Source organism: Ascaphus truei, chromosome 4 (genome assembly GCF_040206685.1).
Source record: "Ascaphus truei isolate aAscTru1 chromosome 4, aAscTru1.hap1, whole genome shotgun sequence".
Classification (NCBI taxonomy): domain Eukaryota; kingdom Metazoa; phylum Chordata; class Amphibia; order Anura; family Ascaphidae; genus Ascaphus; species Ascaphus truei.
Genome location: NC_134486.1, coordinates 53,696,730 through 53,718,183, shown reverse-complemented (window position 1 = coordinate 53,718,183; position 21,454 = coordinate 53,696,730). Strand labels below are relative to the sequence as shown.

Genomic DNA, 21,454 nt, shown 5'->3' with positions numbered 1-21,454 from the left:
GACAAACAAATGGTTACTGCTGTTGCTAAAAGACTGTGCTGTATCTTGTGTCCCTAAATGAGAGAGCATTGTTTTAAGCTGGGGAACCAGTTTAGTTGGCCAGCAGCTGTTAGAGAGACTGATTCTGATGTGTAGTTAGATCCCTGAAAGGGATAGGATTTGCTTATATGATTTTGGTTTTATTTCTTGAAATAACAGTGTGGGAAATATTGTAACACTGAAATGTGTGAACTGCTGAATGAAAGTATCTGAGTACCTCTAACCTACACATGTTAAAGCTGCAGTACCTTACTTGGATGAAAATAAAGCAGGCAGAAGCCTGAGTTAAGCAGCATAATACTTTGCATGATCCTGTTTGTTGTATAATTAACCCTAGAAGACTGTGTCGGGAAGAACCCAGACAGACGTCAGCACTACAAAAGAGGGGCGTTTGTCACAATATGTATGTGTAAGAGACAGGTGTGTGTGCATTCATGTAGCGCAGTATTTATAGACATGGGCTTTAGCACTCATGGGAAGAGAGTTCTCTTGTCTGTGTAGTGGCTCATGAAGCTGCGGTCTCGGTTTAGGCCACCGGTGAGTGTCCCGAACAGTTTAATACATTTGTATTCATGTAACCGTCTCTTTTTCGGTGTTCTAAGATTACTGTACCTTTGAGTATGGCCACCTTCTGATCGTTCATCTTATGGCCAGAGTCAGAGAAATGTTTGCCGACAGGACTGTGGAGATCATTGTATCTTGAAAGCTTGCACAAATAAAAGCATTTTGTTAGCCACAGAACGGTATTGACTATCTGTTTTTGATTATTAAGCTCGGCAAACACAGTACAGATACCTCTACAAATATATATTGTCAATCCCGCTAATATCTGTAATTCATTTAACAATGATGTGCACAAATCGGATCTAATTTTCCACGTTAGGATCATTGGATAATATTGTGGTTGGGGAACTGTTCTATAAGATTTATGAGATTGATGTGATATTATCAGTTTTGGTAAATTCAATATTCAAAGTTTCACAAATTCCCTTGCATAAAAATGTAATCGTTCATCATCATCTTGTGTCTTCACAACAAAGTGGGGCCTTTAGTTGGTCTGTTGCCCGACAAAAGGGGCTGACTGCGCATTTGTGTGGTGGTTGACTCTTCAGTCTTGGCAGAAAGCAGCGCTGGAGCAGAGAGGTGATGGGCAGCCCCCTTTTGTTGGTGGAATGTGTTGATGTAACTAGCAATCAGCAGAGTGATTTCCAGAACCTGAATAAAGAAAACATGCAAAAAAGATATTACCCACATTTTAAAGAAACCTAAAACAGTATTTGAAACCTTACAGGGGTTAGATTAATAATAACAGAGGCGCTGTAAGTGCTTGAACCGCATTAGGACCAGCTGTGTGGCTGGACCATTCTCCACCCTATGTAACATCCCTCCCCACCCCCAACCTTAATGGCTTCAGCTGTCAGACTGGGCCATATTCTAACCTGAGACACACATTATCCTACAATAAGCAGCCACCTTACCTTCATGTTTCAACATTGTCCCTCATTTCCTCTAGATTGCAAGCTCTCACAAGCTCGGCCCTCATAACCTCTTTGTTTCTGTTTGTGCGTGTTTGTCCTCACTTGTATGTAACGGTTCATTTTTTTTGTAATATACATTACCCATTGTACTGCGCTGTGGAAATTGTTGGCACTTCACAAATAAACAATATTAATAATGTCCATAAAACCTTCAACAGAGGCTGTTTGAGTGTGTATAGCTGTTCTGCAGTTAACAAAACATTTATCCCACAGCAAAACAGTGGGTGAGGAGAATAGAGGTGGGTGAAACCTTTGCACAAGTTTGCCTGCAAATTTGGACAAGGTCAGAGAAAAAAATCCCAAAGATATAAACTGTGCCAAAAATCGCCAACTGCAAACATGTCCCTGAGGCCTCTAATCAGGGCCGGCGACAAGGAGGGGGAGTGGGCCCGGCGGAGAGGAAGGAGGCTACCAGGGCCACAGCCTACTAGAAGTTCAGGCTGGACCTGTTCCTCTATTCTTTATACTTGGAGAGGACACCAACCCCGCTTCACAATGTGGGGCCCAGGTAACAACTTCAGTCCTTGGTCTGGGGAAAGCTGTTGGCAGGCCTGTCTCTATCCAATATACTGCGAAGCCGCTTTTCCGTGGCTTGAAGGGTTCTTAGCTCTATTAAAATGAATATTAATAGAGGCCACAGTCTTCCTCAGAAAGCGTCCTTCAATCCAACTTTGAGAAACATTTTCTCAATTTACTTGAATCTTTTTTTACTGATAATCTAGGAATCTTCCAATATCTGCATTCAAAAAGCAAGAACTATGGGGTTTTTGGCCCTGCCAATTAATAAATAGTTTTCACTCAAACATTTCAACGATTGACACATTTCTTGCCAAAGCTTCAATTATACTCAATTTTAATGGAAAAAGCAAGAAAACATTGATTACCTGTGATAGTAAAATTCACAAAACGGGCGAGTAGCCGGCGGTGTGAAGATCGACCCTCTGAAAAGGCCTTACCCGGCAATTCCTTTCTGCTGCAGAGAGACCTGCACAGAGAGAGCCGCCTCTCCCAGCGCAAATCTCACCCGAAATAAATGTTTTTTAATATACATTTTATTACTAGTGTAGATGAGCAAGGGTCTCCGGGGCAGAACCGCGTTGATTTGAGGTCCGGGGTCCCCTTGCTTCTCGAGATACAGGCCCAGTTATGGGGTGCAGGTATCTCCTATGCATGTAAATGCGGTTCTGCTCTGGAGACCCCCTGCTCATCTACACTAGTATTAAAATTTACATTAAAATATGTAGTAAGCACCAATACACAAACAACCCTCTGTGCCCCCACATAAAACCATTATTTATTTTTTTAGACACAGGGTTAATACTGCTGGCGGGGGTCCATGGGTGGTCCCCTTGGGTGTCGTCAGGCCCCACAGTGCACCCCGGGGGGTTCCCACGGGTGTCTGAGAGTCCTCGGATGGTCCCCACTAGGCTCCGTGAGCCTCCAGTTGGACCCCACCAGTGTCTGGGGGCGCACGTGTGTTTCCCACGGATGTCTAGTAGCCCTTGGGTGGTCCCAGCGGGTCCCTAGGGACCCCACAGGGGTCCCTGGGTCCTCCTTGCAGGTGTCCGTGGGTCCTCAGGTGGTCCCCGTGGGCATTCAGGGGTCCTCGGGTGGTCCCCGTGGGTGTCCATGGGTCCTCAGATGGGTCCCCACTGGCCTGCGGTACCATTCTTGTATTTAAAAATATATACAGATGCAGCTACGAGTATCCGAACACTGCTTTGAAAAATCTGGGGCAATCTCCCAGTAATGCTACAACATTTCTCTGACATTTATGCAGAAAGACTAATGGCCCATCAGATTAACACAGCAGGGATCCCTGGTCAGTTTGAATGGGACTGCCAGGGACCCCGCTGTGTTAATCCGATGGGCCATTAGTCTGTCTGCAGAAATGTCACAGAAATGTTGCAGCATTACTGGGAGATTACCCCAGATTTTCCAAGGCAAGTGTTCAGCTGGTCGTGGCTGCACCTGTACATGGTTTACATTTCAATAAATACACCTCCCCACCCAAACACATACAGTACTGTAATGTGCCAAATAACTATTATCCAGATATGGATAATAGATTATTTGCCCATTATTAAACACAACATTAGCCAGCCAGCATAAATAAAGTAAATTAAAACCGTTCTACTTACCCCTGCCAGTATGAAGGGCGTCCTCGTCAGCATACTGCAGGGCCATGCCCCCCAATGCCAGCAACAATACATAAAAAATACAATCTAATGGACCCTAACCCCTTAATCACCATAGCAGTTAACCACTATAGTAATTAAGGGCCTAACCCACCCTCCTCCACTACCCACCCAGGAGGCCTAACCACCCACCCCAGACCCACTATATCCACCCTGTACCCATTGAGTGGCATAGTAGTACATCATACCAATATAATATGGGCATGATAAGCTACTATAGCAGTCAATGGTCACACTAATACAAAAGCATGAATGTCAAAATTACACAATATAAAACAGATACAACAAGCACCTAAACACACATAAAATTAAAAGAACTAACCAACCAAGCAATTAACTAAATAAAACCACTAACCAATCAATGAAATAAATCACACTACTAGCCCCAAAATAAATGTAATAGCTAAAAGCACTAACCAACACAACAATTAATTAATATAACCACTAGACAACACCAAATTAAACCATTAGCCAACAAAATACATCATTAAATAAAAACGCAAAACAATCTGAAAATAAAACAACATACAAGCCATCACAATTAAAAACAATTTAATCTAAACAATAAAAATAAATAGAACATATAACAGTCAAAAGAAGAAATGCATTTGCCAAAAAATGCATCGGCTATTACAAATATTTATTTTGTGTGTGTGTGTATATAATATGCATACACATATACACACACACAGAAATACTTCACTCACACACCAGATGTGAAGAAGCAGAGTCAGCACTCCAAGATAAATTTCAAAAGCAACTGTTGTATGAGACATTTATCTTGCAGTGCTTTGAGTCTTCTTCTTTGCATCTGGTGTGTGGGTGAAGTATTTCTCTATATATTATCTATGACCCGCGCACGCAACATTATATATATATGATTTGTTGACCACTGTGTGTATATATATATATATATATATATATATATATATATATATATATATATATATATATATATATATATATATAATATATATCTATATATACACACACAGTGGTCAACAAATCATATATATATAATGTTATAATAACATATAATAATATATATAATGTAAAAAAATCTATTCGCCGAACAAAAAAAATCTACTCGCCACCTAGTACCACACGTGTGCTGCTTGGGCCAATAGGAGCTCGCCACGATGTTAAATCCACTCGCCGGGGGCGTGCAAATGTATAGGTTTGTCGAACACTGTTTTATATATATATATATATATATATATATATATACACGCACACACACACACACACACACATACACATACATACATACATACATACATACATACATACATACATACATACATACATACAAAAAACAGACTTAGTTTTTTTCCTGACTTCATTCTGGCCACTTCGCTCTGGAAATATGAATTCTGTACAGGTGCCACTAACCCGGCTATTTTTAATAGTAGCAATTTGCTCTGCGCAGCATAAAGCGCCTCTCCAGTTTACCGCACTACATTTTATTTGTGGAAGTGACATTTGGAACGCTGTAGGAAGACTACTAGAAGAACAAAAGAGCTAGCATTTTGTAATTACCTTGCCATGTCTTATAGTTTATAATCGCTTTTTTCCCCTACCAGCTTCCTGCAAAGCTAATACACATTGCTTTGTTTAAACCACAGGTGCTTAATTTCTGCTTTTTGTATTCTAGCATACAAGAGTACTTCAGTCCTAGAAGCCAGGCTTAGAGATGCTGGCATGTATTTCAGCTAATGTACCTACCTTTGGTTTCGCCATGGCGAATAGAAGTTTTTCAGTTGACTTCTCTTTTGTGTGAGCGCTTTTAACAACCAGCATAAAGTCATCCCGGTAACCTCCGAAGATCATTAGGCTCCTGTGTGTGTATGTGAATAGCAACCTCTTAAGAGGCAGAAGGGTGGGTGGAAAAGCAAAACATTATTTTTTATTTCCAATTCAAACAAGGACTGCGTTGAAACGCTCAAACAAAGTACTGCATTTACTTAATAAAAGACGACAAAACGGCTATTATGTTTGTCAAGGGATATATAAGCAATACGTCTAGTGTACATTAGATTGATAGAAATCTGAAAGGTTTGTAATAAATCCATAAATAAGCAATTTTCCATTTTAGGGCTACACCTATGGAGATAACATTTTGAATCCTTTTCTCGGCAGGAAGTTTGCAGAAAATTGATGCTTGCTCAGGTAGAAAGATAGTTCATTTGAAAGAATACATGTATTTGGGATTCCTAGGAAAGGTTTAATCATTCTACATTCACCTAGAATTACAGTAGTCATAATATGCAAGTATTGAAACCTACCATGGAGTTGTATTCCAGAACACTTATTCCATCTTCATGCACAGCAAGCCACAGAAGGGAATTTGCAACGGGTGTTGGAGTTATAGGCTATATGTAGAAAAGGGCATTTTTATTACATATAAGAATACTTTACAATAGAATGTGCCAATAAAATCTCGGTCTCTGTTTTTCTCCTGCAAGATTCGCAATGCGGTACTGTAGGTTATCGGCTGGAACAGAATCTGGAGTTAAACACTGGCAGCATTGAAATAAGCTAGCTATGGATTTCTGGGCACAAAGGGAAAATTTTACCCTATAAAGGGAGCATATGAAAGCAAGAGGTTTTTGAACGGAGTCAGTCCTAAGGTCTGACACAAGATAAACCCCAAACCCATTGTACATGGCAGCCAACAGAATTCTGAATGTTCACAATAATTGTAAGAATGAAACATAACAACCAATGCTAGGCCTATGAATTATGTTGGTTCCCCTTGACATCAGAACTGAAGTCCAGAGTTCCTTTAATTATGAAAAGAGCCCAGAGGGAACATTGTAGGCCTAGAGGAACATTTCGGAAAATGAATCTTGGTCACAACAACTTGATATGTTGCCTACTTTCTTTTTTATATATAAAAAAATGCTGGCCTGGTTGAAAGAAAATCAACATAGCCTGGTACATGGACACATAGTATAGGGACGTTTATAGGTCACCATCTGTTTTCCTGACCAAACAACATTGCACAAGGACGTTAATGATTATGGGCTACACATACACATTACATCTCCTTACTTTTGCTGTAAATAGTGTAGCCCCCCAAAATGCCCACTTTCTTGCCACAGTGAGGTAAATCCGCACGCAGTCTGTGGCACTGTGACCTCGAAGAGCCATCCATCTTGTTGATAACCGCTGGTAAAGCTGTCTGTAAAAAGCAATATTTTACCATGTCACTAAGTATCCAAATATCTTGCTATCCAGTACTATGAAGGTAAGGGACGTGTTTCATTTCACAATGGCTAATTAAAGTAAGTTCCATGCTATCTTGAGTAGCCCATGTTTGCTAATGTCAAATGCAATAAATGGTTACTTAAAACTTATACTGAGTCTCATTCCTTTCTGTAAATGCCAGAGATGATGTATTTAGAGGCAGTAACAGATTTAGTAAATATGTAGGAACATTAGCAATATGATTGGGGGTTGACATCGTACAAAACCTTTATGCTTTCTAAACATAACATACTGTAAATCAGGTCTCTTTAAATTGGGAGCCTGCAAAGAGCCTTGAAATGGCTCTTATACTCTTAGCTGCCTAAGCAACTAGTATGAAATTAGCAGGAGTAAAGTGCAATTTTTCACACTGAAACTCACTGGTAAGTTAAGGTAATGTGTGTGTGTGTGTGTGTATGCAATAGCACAACCCATGGGGAGTCAAGGGTGCATTAGCCCCCCCCCCCCAAGAATTGGTATCGCGGTTACAGAAGCCCCGCTATGTTCCCTACAATAATTAAGCTGACTGCTGCAGGAGAGAGCGGGGCTTTCTGTATGAGAGCAACACTCCTCATCGATGTCATGGAGTCATGTGACGCTGCTTCGTCATGGTGACACGACGTCACATGGCGACACATTGCCATGACAATGCGCAGTCACGTGATGCAGTGACATCATGGCGATGCTGCATCACATGACGTTGCGACGTGAATGGGGAGGGCTGGTAAAAACTACCCCCAATCACAATTTCTGATTGTGTCTTTGTGTGTTACATAGTTACATAGTAGATGAGGTTGAAAAAAGAAGTACGTCCATCAAGTTCAACCTATGCTAAATTTAGACAACAGATACTTTATTCTATATCTATACTTACTTATTGATCCAGAGGAAGGCAAACAAAAAACCCCATTAAGGGGAAAAATTAATTCCTTCCTGACTCCAAGAATGGGCAATCGGATTAATCCCTGGATCAACATCCTTCCCATGTATACTTATTTGGTATATCCCTGTATACCTTTCCCATCTAAAAAGATGTCCAACCTTTTTTTGAACAAATCTATTTTATCTGCCATCACAGTCTCCATGGGTAATGAATTCCACATTTTAACTGCCCTTACTGTAAAGAAACCTTTCCTTTGTTGCTGGTGAAATTTCCTTTCCTCCAACCTTAAGGGATGGCCCGAGTCCTTAGTACTGCCCGTGGGATGAATAGTTCTTTTGAAAGCTCCTTGTATTGTCCCCGAATATATTTGTATATAGTTATCATATCCCCTCTTAGACGCCTCTTTTCTGTGTGTGTATGTATGTATGTATATACAGTGTATGTGTGTGTGTATATAATATATATATACACACATATATATATATATTATACAGTAGATGCTATACAGGTGCGCCGACGAGTATTCTAAAACTTGCCTTGGAAAATCTGGGGCTATCCCCAACAAGATCCAGGTACATGCTGCAAACATTTCAGTGACATTTCTGCAGAGGCTAATGGCCCATCGGGTTAACACAGCAGGGGCCCCTGGCAGTCCCATTCAGTTTGACTGGGACTGCCAGGGACCCCCGCTGTTAATCCGATGGGCCATTAGTCTGTCTGCAGAAATGTCACTGAAATGTTGCAGGATGTATCCAGCATGTACCCAGGATGTACCTAGCATGTACTTGTGTCTTCTTGGTGATTGCCCCAGATTTGTTTTAGAATACTCGTCGGTACTACAGTACATGCTTGCAAAATGTTGAAATATTATAATTTTCAAGTTTTTAATGCATCTAAAATTACATTACAATAAGCTTGTGTCCCTTCTACTCTTAAATGTTTTCTGATCTGGCTCCTTTTGAGAACTGGTTGAAGAGCTCTAACAAATGTTTCATGGGCAGTTACTGAGCTCTAAAGAATGGGACAAGCGAAACGCATAGGATTCACTAGGTGGTGCTGCTTCTTCATACCAGAGGAGATTCTGAGTTCCCTTTGGCAAATTGCCATCTTTTTTTTGACGTCAGACGCCACTGACGTGAGGAACCCGGAAGTGCGGAAGCACATGAGGACACCGGGAGCCTTGCTATTGCCGGTAGCTGCAGTGCTCCAGAGGCACCTTTCACCACGGGACACAGCGGTGACCACAAGAACTCCTATCCTAAGTACCCTCTGATGTTGGTGCTGCACTTCCATTACATTATATGAAAGTGAGTACTGGGGCTTGTGGCCCAAATATATTTATTGCACTTTATCTGAAACAAGGTCGTGCTTGTCTCTTTTTCTGTCGTTGCATGAAGTTTATTTTTTGTTTGTGTTGAATAAAGCTCCAGTGATGAATGAGATGTGTTGTAAAATGTGGCCTTCTGCTGATGGTTTTGATGGCATTACACTGACCTCTTCCCCCACTGTGTTGCGTGTCTTACTGGCTTAGGTGACAGTGCCCTGAAATGTGTTGCAAAGCAACGCCAATGTTATATTGTGTGACTATGTACTGCAGAATAGCTGTTTCATGCATTTTTTATACAGCTTTGCAGAGCTTCTGAAATGATTACATTGCATGCAGTTTTATTGATTGATTAAACAGACACTGTGCTTTTCATTTAAAACCTTACCTAAGTTTGTCTTCTGAGCAGTCAACCCTGTACCTCTTTGGGTAAAATCTCTCCAAGGCTTGTTTAATTGTTTGATTTGACTTAACATGACCTGCTGCAGCTGAGAACGGCCGCTCAAAGTCTCCAATTTCTACCTACAGTATATGAACATCACAAAGATTAACATCACTTCTATATAACAGATCAAACACAATTTGGGGTTATTCATTAAACTGTGATAGTGCAGAAAGGGGCGCTATCGTACGGAAACTCCCATTGAAGTGTCCACGTGACAGTACCCTGCTCGGCACTATTGCAGTAATGAAAAGTTCAGTCCGCGCTCTGGCTCTTTAAACTTGGAGTGTTGGTCCCTCTCAGTTCTCTTGCTGCTTCTGTGTTTATGAGGTGTCTCCCCCACCTCCAAATGTGGTCTCCACCGGAACCCCGATGGTGATACCAATATCAGCAAAACAAGAAAAAACACAAAAGCGCACCAAGATGAGAGATAGATATTGTATTAGCAACAAATAATAAAATTAGTAACTTACATATAAAATTTCTTTAATAATCCCCGATTCTGGTGTCTATCACAGGAGTAGGGCATCACATAGGAAGTATGAAGGGTAATCTCAGTTCTGAGAGATCAGACCCGCGCGCTGGGGCTGTCTCTGTTCACTCTCCTGTCCTCCACGTGTGGTAGCGTGGTGCAGAGTGTAGCACACATGTGCAGGAACCGGGGCCTTCAATAGGTGTCCTTAGGATGCCTGTCCGTTTTTGATAGCATAGAAACGATCGGAAATAAGCAGGAACGGTACACTTGAGTGTGTACTGGTGGTGGGTAGTAAAACCGCCAGCCACAACAGTCGCGATGCGTTTCGTTTAACAAAGTAAACTTCTTCAGGCGATGAAGAAGTTTACTTTGTTAAACGAAACGCGTCGCGACTGTTGTGGCTGGCGGTTTTACTACCCACCACCAGTACACACTCAAGTGTACCGTTCCTGCTTATTTCCGATCGTTTCTATGCTATCAAAAACGGACAGGCATCCTAAGGACACCTATTGAAGGCCCCGGTTCCTGCACATGTGTGCTACACTCTGCACCACGCTACCACACGTGGAGGACAGGAGAGTGAACAGAGACAGCCCCAGCGCGCGGGTCTGATCTCTCAGAACTGAGATTACCCTTCATACTTCCTATGTGATGCCCTACTCCTGTGATAGACACCAGAATCGGGGATTATTAAAGAAATTTTATATGTAAGTTACTAATTTTATTATTTGTTGCTAATACAATATCTATCTCTCATCTTGGTGCGCTTTTGTGTCTTTTCTTGTTCGGCACTATTGCAGTTCAATGAATAACCCTCAATGTCTTGTACAGGCTCAGACAATTGGATATCCATCTGAAGGAAGTACCAGTGCAGGAGTGGTCAAGGTCGCTCAAAGTGTGACCTTCAGCATATTGTGGTTTTTAAAAAGTCGTAAGACCTTTTACAATATTTATTTCACACGCTACAGTAGAAAGACAACTTAAATATGTAGCAGTCATTCTTACATTACAATAAGTGCACTGTTTTTTCTATTTCTTTATATTATCTTTCAGTGGCTTTCTAACAGAAAAACAGAACTTTAAAGAGGGCTATTTACACAAATATATTACAGTACTTGAGTTTTTATTCCACTTTACTGCCCTTATTTTTATACATTACGTGCATTACTGCGCACGCAGTTAGTTCCATTAAAACAATACACTATAATGGTGCCTTCGCTTTCACATCTGTTCTCCGTCTGCAATGCACAGGCCACGAGAGGCACAAGATTAGTAGATCAAGTAAAGGTTAAACCACCTTAGGATGCCATTTTTACATGGGGACTTCAAATTGTATAATTCATGGTTAATGGCGTTCTGCGCATTAGCTGAATGCTTCATTAAAAGTAATTACTTTGAAAATTGCATTAAAAGGTATAAACAGTCTCTTTCTCTGAGGCTACCTGGGCTAAAAGAGCAGCCAATTCCAACGCCAACTCCTTATTTACTGGGAAAAGTCCATTAACGATTTTATCATTTGTCTGGTACATTAACAGCAACTTCTCCCTCTCTGTCTCCCCTCGCACCTGCATGGAAAAACTTAGTCTGCAAAGAAAAGAATACATGTCGGACCAAGTATAATCAACAAAGCTTAATCAAGTTTAAGATATAACCAGATCAATAATTTAAGCTCCTGATACATCATTGGTAACAGCCACTATTTACAGGTATTTTATTATTTTTGGTTTAAACAGTTACAGTGCAGAACGTGCTGCACATTACACTATAACCGTACAATAGGGTGTACATTAATGGGAATGAAGGAGAGATATTGGAACAACTTAACCCATGATTACAAAATAGTATGGATGAAAGCATCAAAATTAATTGACATTTAGGCTTTTGTAGCGTCAGCATGTTAATGTATGTTGTTGTCTCTTGCCACCATTATACTGCTTTCTGGGATATGTTTATGCCCTAAATATAAATAGTAAATGTATCCAATTTTTCGTCTGAAGGGCGCAGCAGTCTTTACCAAAAATGTAGCTACATTCAAAGCATTTCTGTAATAAGGACATGAGAAGAAATAAAAAATAAAAAAAAGAGAGGGTCTTATGGGAATTTCTGTGATATCTAAAAACCTTCCAAAACTGATGTTCAGTCTGAAAAGGGAATTACTCACGGCAATATTTATTATGTGGTGCTATAGCAAAGCCATAGGGCACTCTGCGTCCCATCTGCATAAATGAACCTTAAGGTGCATTGTCACTACTCAGTAAATATGGACCCCACTTAGAGATATTCAGTAGCAGAACTCACAAATCGTTTAGCTGCAGAAGAACTTTTTCAAAATGTCTATACAGTATATATAATTTCTCGTGTCCATGTGTAACACCCTGTATCCCCTTCATTCCTCCCCCCCATCATCAATAGAAATCTCTATACAAGTGTATGCCAGAAGAATTGTCAGATTTATTCATTACTAAATATTTGACAAATCCAAATCACTTGCATTTCCCTTAAAGCAAGTTACACCCAGTGCAAATGTGTGGGCTCCTGCTAATAAGTATATACGTTTATGGGAAATTGATGTAACCTTTAACGCTCAGGGTGCCCTTATGACATTCAGGGAACGTCACCTCGTGGCTTGTTTTCAAGGGGAAGATCCACTCTGATGGAGCAGATGGAGCAAAGCGTAAAGTTTGCGTGACCTCGACCCTGACTAATTAACGCCCGGGGTGTCTGATCCGGAAGCGCGGTCCCTCCGCGGCTCTATTGCGGCAGACACTGACGCGACGTTGGGGACAGTAAATCTTACTACATCTGTGGGTGATGACTTTAAAAACATTTTAAAAAAAAGTTACTACTAGGAAAGAGGAATTTATACGCACACCTTGTTTTCAAGTTTGTTATAGGAAGGCACAGGGAGATAAAATTATTCAAGCACTGGTTGCTTTTCATGATCTGTACATCATTTGAATAAAGAAACATCAGTGACATGAAGAGAGTATGAATGAAAGAGAGAAAGGAATGTAAAGGAAGCGTAAGGAGAGCAAGAAGCAGGTGATGCGGGACATGGTAAAAGTGTAAATGTGTGATGGTGGGATATACAGATCAACCCTGTCATAGCGCGAACCGCTACAACGCGGATCAGCTTATAATGCAGTTTGAGCGTGGCTCCCGATTTCATAAGCCAAGAAGCAGAAGAAGAAGATCTACCTTTTCTTAATTCAATTTTGCCTGCTTTTCATGATTCATGGATCTTGCTGCTGCGCCCCCCCCCCTCACCCCTCCTCGGCTCCGGCGTTAAATGACCCCACGGGGTCATGTGACGTCACGTCGCCATGGCAACACGACATCACGAGACCCCGCGGGGTCATTTGACGCCGGTTACCATGGCGATGCAGTAAACACACAGACATACACACGTCTGCATACATATACAAATAGCCCTCCTCTTCCTGCAAAGCCAGCTGCACTGGCAGAGATCTGACCATGAGTCTCTGCCAGCTCTGATCTAGCAGTGTCTGGATCACTGTGCAACTTTCCCCCCACCCAGCCCTGACAACTGAAGCCCCTGGCAGAGCGGCGCAGAGGGATGGTGGTAGTTTCGGGAAGTTTTAAGACAGAGGGACCCCAGACGATGCCATGTCGAGCTCTGATGCTGAGGATGAGCTGATCGAGCCTGCCACGCCCACTCACAGCAGCGCTGCCCACTCTCTGCAAGGCAAGCTGCAGCAGCTGCAGGTAAGGGCTCTGCAGCCAGGCTGACTCATGCACTGCTCTGGTGTGTGCCCGCCTGTTCCGTTATATCTACAGAGTGCAGTGAAGGATACATTAGTCCCATGCAGGCTCTTTCATCTTTCCGCCTGCTTCCACTCATTGGCTGGGCTGGAAATTAGACACACACACAGTCACACACACTGTCTCTTTAAGGGAGCTGGCTGCGATTTTCCTCTTTCGCCCTGCCTGCTGGAAGCTGAAGGCAGAAGCAGGGAGAGGAGAGAGCTGCTGCCGATGCTGGGTAAGTCCTGTGTGGAGGTGCTGCTGCGCTGCCGGGTTGGGACAGCTGGGAGAATTATCCCAGCTCTCCCCCTCCGGCAGACCCGGAACCCTTGATCGCGGCCATTTTTTTTACACGATCCATTTATAACATAATCGCATTATGTGGACCCCGGGCACCACATTATAATGGGGTTCATATGTACTGGGAACATATACCTTCTTGTTACAGCCACTAAATAGTTTAATATTTATCTTATTCATTCTGTTTGTACTAAAAGAAAATAGAGACTAATCTGATCCTAAAGGCATACGCTATGATGTCATTTGAAATCCTATTTCATTTTCTTTAATAAGACATAAAAAAAAACAATTTCTTAACACCTGTTCTTGTAAGTGAGCCGGACAGTCCGGGTACCATCACATTTCCCAGGATGCTGTTCCTTGGAAGCTTGTTCCCACTTTGAAATGATGTCACAAACCTAGGGAAAAAAAAACATTCAAAAGATAGATGTACACATTACTATAACGAGACTGCATAATTATAGAGTAATATATGATTGCAGTGATTACGACATGTGTTGCTTTAACAATGCCACCGAACAGTGCTATTTTTTTTATTATTATCACTGATAAAACTACAATGGAAATCTATTTTGATCAGGAAATTAGTTCAGTGCATTGTGGTGTAAATGACCTAAAATGATAATGAACGGACACACGAAGAAAAAAAAAATGGCAGAACCTGCTATGTACACTTTGTTATAAAATAGAAGTTGCTGCTATTGACCACTGAAAAGCAAATGTTTTTAATGCTGTTAATCGTAAATTATAGGACTATAGGAGTTACAGTATTGCATTTCATTTGATAATTTGCTGTTACTTATTGAATGTATTTTCAAATGGTGTAAAGTCAAGTTAGTGCAAATAAAATCAGGAATTATGACAGGTATGAGGAAGAGTGGTAGACGCAGCTGAAGAATAAGTGCCCTAGCTTAATACTGTACATATCATTGCTGAATTCATGTGACATCACACGATCCCCATGGAACCACTAAATATACTGGTCCCTAAGAGTTTGGCAAACAGAGCAATGTAGTTAAAATGTGTCAGTATACGTTTATGTAATGGTTCTTCCAATTGAATTGGAAGGAGTTAGAGTACAGAATGTTAATTAATTAATTAAATTAGGCATGACAGCACTTTGAAGTCCATTCAATATTGATATATCAACTATGCCAAAGAATACCTTTTGGTATATTGGCCTCTATTTAATATGATTAAGACACCTTCCTTGTGCTGGAGAAGACATCAGTCCCATTCATTTGAGAGAAGTTGAACTCTTCTCCAGGAAAGGGGAGGCGGCTTCTGAGCATATTAAATGGGAGTCTTTAGCTTAATATTTGGCTTCTTGATGTTATCGTGTTGAGCATTGTACAAAGTAAGCATGTTACAAGCTGCTCTAACAGAAAATGAGTAAAGCAGGGAAATATAACATACCCTAAGTGTAACCCCTCCTTACCCGGCTCCTAAGGAGTGTCACTATGATTATTTAATCCAATAATAATATTTATATTATGCTGGTAAATGTGTTCTGGGATCACAAAGTTTAAAGAGCACTATACTTAACAAGTTACACACAATCCCAGTCCTACCTTCCTTCTTGAATTGTGGTGTGTACTTTACACTTAAATATAAGATGTGGGTGAAGACTGGTGTCCTGTCTACCTGGCACTGTCACTGCAAGTGTCTACCATCTCCCATTTATTTCTCCCATAGCAAGCTCAGGTACATTTTCTTCTTCTATACCAGGGGTGTGCAAACTTCCTGCACTGTGCCCCCCTGTCTGCTCTCCCCCTGTATCGCGCCTACCCCCCGTCTGCTCTTCCCCTGCATCGCACCCCCCCCCCTTACCTCAAATGTAGCCTCAAATGACGCGTGGGGTCATGTGATGTGGCGTCATTAGACTACGCGTCTCCACGGCAACGGGCTTCAAATGACGCCGTGTTTCCACGGAGACGTGGGGACTGAAGCAGGGACTGAAGCCAAGTAAGTGAGCCGCGCCCCCCCCCCCAAAAAAAGTCTCGCGCCCCCCTGTTCTATATAGCCATAGTAAACATGGGGCATATTTTAGCATGAAAAGTTCAACTACCTCCCAAAAAAGTATTGATTGAATTTTTCCCCTTGAGCTTGTTCTGCAATTTAAAAAAAAAAAGAAAAAAAAAGATTTTTTAACCTTTACACAGCACTGGGCTCTGTGGAGAGCTTTTCCCAGACAGTTAGGCCCAGATGCATTAAGCTCTGTTGAGCTACTTAACCCAGTCCCACTATCAGCTTCTATGGGGCCCAGGATGCAAATGTAACCCACTGGTGAATGGGTGCTCAATGAGATTATTAAGCAGGGGGGTAGCCTGGTATCGGGGAGCCTATCGAGCAAGAGAGGCTGGTTGACTGATCCCAGAAATTGTGACATACTTCCGGTTAGCCGCAACATCCGGGTTTGACCGGCAGGGCCTCTCCCCTCAGCATCCGAGCCCAGGACATGAAAAGCCTGCACTTAAAATTACTGTCATAAAATCAATCATACAAACGTAATAGATTTCTACTTGTATAAACCTTTTCCAATAGATGTCACCATATTAAATTATTAAAATAATAAAGTTAGGACACTGCTTGGTCATCTCATAATACTATGACACCCAGCTCTATAAGCGATACTTTTTCTCCCACCGCTACTAGTTCAGTGTGCATCTTTCCCCGCCCCGCCAAGAGCAGAGACGATAAAAACCAAAGAATATAGCGGTCAAGCGAGAGATGGCATTCAGTTCCAAGCATTTGTAAATCAATCATTATGACATCGCACTTTCATACTGGATTTCAGTGCACCGTATTATAAAAACTTAAATGTGGCAACCCTAGTTATGCAGTATGTTACTTTTTTTTGTTGTGGATCCAGTACATGCAACACAGCTTGAAATAAAATATGTATTTACTTTAATGTGTCCTTGTAGGCAGTGTTCAAAGTCCTTTCCAGAAGGATCATCAGTAAACAAAGCAAATCCCGACTGGCCTGGCTTCCTCATCCCTATGTCTTGGTTGAGCGTGCAAAGAAACTCTTCAACTGTTGTTGATGCGTCAAATCCAACAACCTAAAAAAAATGTTTACAGAAATATAATAATTGTATCCCTAAACATCAAGCCTCTGTTCATTTCTTGTTTTCATTGTATTGAATCTGTCAAGGAAATTATATATTGATGTCAATTATATAAGTTAGTAATATTATAGGAGGGGCCAAATTTTTTGGATATAGTTATTTACTTTTTCACTGTTGGATAAGCCTGATACCCCTATATCTTACCACTTTATAACAACAACTGAGAAATCTGCTGCACTCACTGGGATAGTAAATAAAAACACTGTCTCAAACTACAGGCCAATCTCCCTTCTCCCAATCCTATCCAAAGTCATGGAAAAATGTGTCCACTCCCAATTAAGCGATTACTATAACAAGACAAATTTCCCTAGCCAATTCCAATCTGGCTTTCGTCCCAAACACTCTACCGTAACTACCCTGCTAAAAGTTTGCAATGAAATCCAGTGTGGAATGGAACTGGGACAACTCACTGGTGCAGTATTCCTAGATTTTGCAAAGGCTTTTGATACTGTTGATCATGCTATCCTGCTCAACAAACTCCAGAGCTCTGGAATAGGGAAGCATGCTTTAAACTGGTTTCAGTTCTACCTATCGGGTAGATCCCAACATGTGTCCATCTCTGGCTCTAACTCTAACCCCCTGGATATCACCTGTGGCGTCCCGCAAGGCTCTGTTCTGGGGCCCCTACTCTTCTCAGTGTTCATCAATGATCTTCCCGCAGCTTATCAGGAAGCCTCAATACACATGTATGCAGATGACACAATCCTATATGTACACAGCCATAGCCTCTCTGACCTTCAACACATACTTCAGTCTGACTTTTTCAGGCTCGAAAACTGGATTTCCCAAAACAAACTGTTTTTAAACACTGACAAGACTGTAACAATGGTGTATGGGACCAAGACTAAATTTTTAAAGCTTCCAGCGACTGAGCTCCAGATTAGAACCAACACTAACATCACCCTAACTCCTGTTACTAGTTTTAAATACCTGGGCATATGGTTTGACTCCCACTTAACATTCGGGATGCACATTGATACTCTGACAACCAAGACCTATGCCAAAATAGGGGTACTTTACATGAACAAATCCTCCCTAAGTCTCCTGGTCACAAAAACGTATCGCACAGCAGATGCTAATGGCAATTATTGACTATGGAGACATAGTATATGGCTCAGCACCTCAAACCCACCTTAGCAAACTTGACACCCTCTACAATTCAATTTGTCGTTTTGTTCTCCAATGCAACTATAACACACATCACTGCGAAATGCTCAAAGAACTAGATTGGTCATCACTCGAGTCTAGGCGCAAAGTTCACCTTTCCTGTCTTGCCTTCAAATTCTTTATGGGCAAGCTACCCAGCTACCTGAACAAGCTCCTCACCCCTACCACATGCAGCACCTATCACCTGAGATCAGACTCCAAAAGACTGTTCATGGTCCCAAGGCTCAACAAAGTATCCGGCCGCTCTTCCTTCTCTTACCGTGCACCCCAAAACTGGAACAACCTACCAGAGACTCTTACATCCACCACCAGTCTAAGTTCTTTCAAATCTAAGGCTGTCACACATTTTAATCTGGTCTGTAACTGTTTCATATGCCCATAATATAAATTATCTTTAACTGTGCATGCAATGTCTTGTATATAATGTATACCCGGCTCATTATGTAACTGTATTTGTAAACATGTATTATTTGTCTTAACTCTGTGCCCAGGACATACTTGAAAACGAGAGGTAACTCTCAATGTATTACTTCCTGGTAAAATATTTTATAAATAAATAAATAATACTTTACCTGGAGCTGGATGGTGGCCCTGGCTTTACTGCATATACCCTGCTTCAAGTTAAGTAGTATTTTTTCTATTTTCTCCTAGTGCTGATTTCAGTGCCCTGGACATCTGTGTGTTTTATCTTACCACTTTATTGGAGATGGAACAGTCACTGCAAATAGTTTCTATGGGCAGGGACTTGTACACTATTTACAGCAGTGCATACACTGCAGAGTTTTGAAAGGAACAAATGTAATATCTTTATGACATACAAATGGCTTTTGTGTGACTTGCATTAAATCTATCAGCGTCATTATTCCTTCAGTTATATAGCAATGTGGCCACAGACACATCTGAAACTGACCTGGCCCAACAGGAAGCTGCAACATCGACTGCGGCTTTCTATTGGACGGCCATTTAAATCCCTTTTAAAAACCAGGAAGTAGTACCAGTAACTTCACCACCAGTAAGTATATCGGGAACCAATGGGTCCCCGTTTTATTTATATATATATATATATATATATATAGTTATATTACAGTATATATTAATATGTACATAGTTAAAACTAATCTTTGAGCTACTCGAGGATTTTGCTTATCTACTGTAGTATAGGTTCTCCAAAGATATATAAAGAGTAGTGATTCATTGGGGGAGATGTATCAACGTAAATAAAATGCAAAGCGAGGTTTGTTTTGAAGCACTGCTCCATTTTCGGTTTGAACGTTTTTCTTACGTCTGTGATTCAAATTATTAGCCAGAAAAGTTTACGCCAGCTCAGACCTGATGGAATTTGTGACACAAATACAAGATAAAAAAAAGAACGCATGGAGACGCAGTGTTTGATACACCTCATTATAATCTGTGTGTCATGTAACTCTTTTCCCAACTCCTCCTATGGATACTCCCCAAACCAAAGAAGATGCACACGGCACAAAACTTAGAGCAAAGTCAGCAATACATTATGCCAATGAGAGTGCTGATGGTAAAAACCAGTGAGGCTGACTCCAATCAATGAGACTCACAGAAAATCAGAGTTGACAGGTCTGGTGTTTCTCATTTCATACAGTATATTTAACTTCTGAGACGGGGTTTGCTTGATAAATCACTTGCATGGTCAAAATGTATCATTAAGTTATAATTGTATAAACCCACTGATAAATAAGTGCCCTGTCAGAAAAAAAACCCCATTCCTTCTGGAGGTTGGCATTGGTACCTGATATGTGCCATTCATGAAATGTACTGGGATGCTGAAGGGTAAGGAATGGTGGTAAGGATTTCTCAGAAGAATGGAAAGGATTTCCAGTCTGGAGGGTTTTGCTTCACGATCGCCATTCTGTTGTGTTCTGTCCACACAGCGCTGACAGTAAACAGCATATTTTCCAGCTTCAGTCCTGTGACATATAAGAAACAATAGGAGACTCATTTAAAAATCACTTATTTGTGCAGCCTGGCCACACTATAAATGAATAATGTTTATGTAAACTGTTGGCGATTACTTAATCAGTAGGGGCACATTAATACACGGAACAAAACAAATCTTTCCCTAATGGCTCACAGTAGTAGTTACAGTTATTTGCCAACTTTTGTTTGACGATTTTATGGATAGCTCAGGTCTTAAAAAAGTAATTGTGCTAATGTCAAACTTTTTATTTTTTATGCTCCTCTGTAGTCCATGTTAATCTCTTTTTGTAAACTATATTGCATTGGAATGAAAAAACAGTACTGTGAGGCACCTAATGTAAATGATAATGAGTGAGCAAATTCCAAGTGTGTTAATATAGCAAATGTAAAAACAAAGCAAATAATTAAACTTATCTAAACATACATTTTAACAGATACTGTACAACCGTGAACAATGTCCTTTAGCGATTGTCCAAATTACTCCATTACTGTTGGAAAGATCCAGATGGAACTCAGCTAGGCCCATTAAAAGTAGATTATACGAACATGTATGTAACGGGTATTCCACCCCACCCAATCTCATATATAGTGTGGGTGAGTAGAACATGCGGTGTTACCGGTGTGGTGCGTATACCTGTAGGCTCACAGGAGGTCTGAGCCTCCGCTAGTGAGAGCCTGGGGTGAATCCTCTGGAACGAATCTTCGTTTACAGCGCCTCCACCTGTGTAGGATTCTATGTAAGTGTAGAATGACCCTACATAGGAACCCAATAAGAAACTACACACACAGTGATTATATAACTAAGGACTTTACTAACGAATAATAATGATAACCTGTGTCTCTCTCACGGTGAGACACTAACAGTGACATCTCGCAGGACGATTCCCAAACACTAGGTGATCCCACCCAGTGTCCCAAGAACCCCACCCAATGTCCCGTACTCCTACAGAGATAGTCAATGGGTGACTGCGCAGTCACTAAGAACCTCTAGGC

The 21,454-nt window shown here is 41.2% G+C and overlaps 1 protein-coding gene across 3 annotated transcripts in view; it reads right to left on the bottom strand.

Moving 5' to 3' along the window:
- Positions 1-332: 332 nt before the first annotated feature.
- PLEKHH2 (pleckstrin homology, MyTH4 and FERM domain containing H2) overlaps positions 333-21,454 on the bottom strand; it is a 142,484-nt gene continuing 121,362 nt past the window's right edge. For all 3 annotated transcript variants that reach the window (XM_075595767.1, XM_075595766.1, XM_075595768.1), the window contains 9 exons: positions 20,274-20,451; positions 17,123-17,278; positions 14,514-14,611; positions 11,591-11,732; positions 9,620-9,753; positions 6,830-6,959; positions 6,061-6,147; positions 5,501-5,638; positions 333-1,254 (listed from right to left, as the gene is read on the bottom strand). In XM_075595767.1, coding sequence (XP_075451882.1) covers positions 1,069-1,254; positions 5,501-5,638; positions 6,061-6,147; positions 6,830-6,959; positions 9,620-9,753; positions 11,591-11,732; positions 14,514-14,611; positions 17,123-17,278; positions 20,274-20,451 — 1,249 coding nt within the window. In that variant the 3' untranslated portion in view covers positions 333-1,068. The remainder of the gene's footprint in view (positions 1,255-5,500; positions 5,639-6,060; positions 6,148-6,829; positions 6,960-9,619; positions 9,754-11,590; positions 11,733-14,513; positions 14,612-17,122; positions 17,279-20,273; positions 20,452-21,454) is intronic.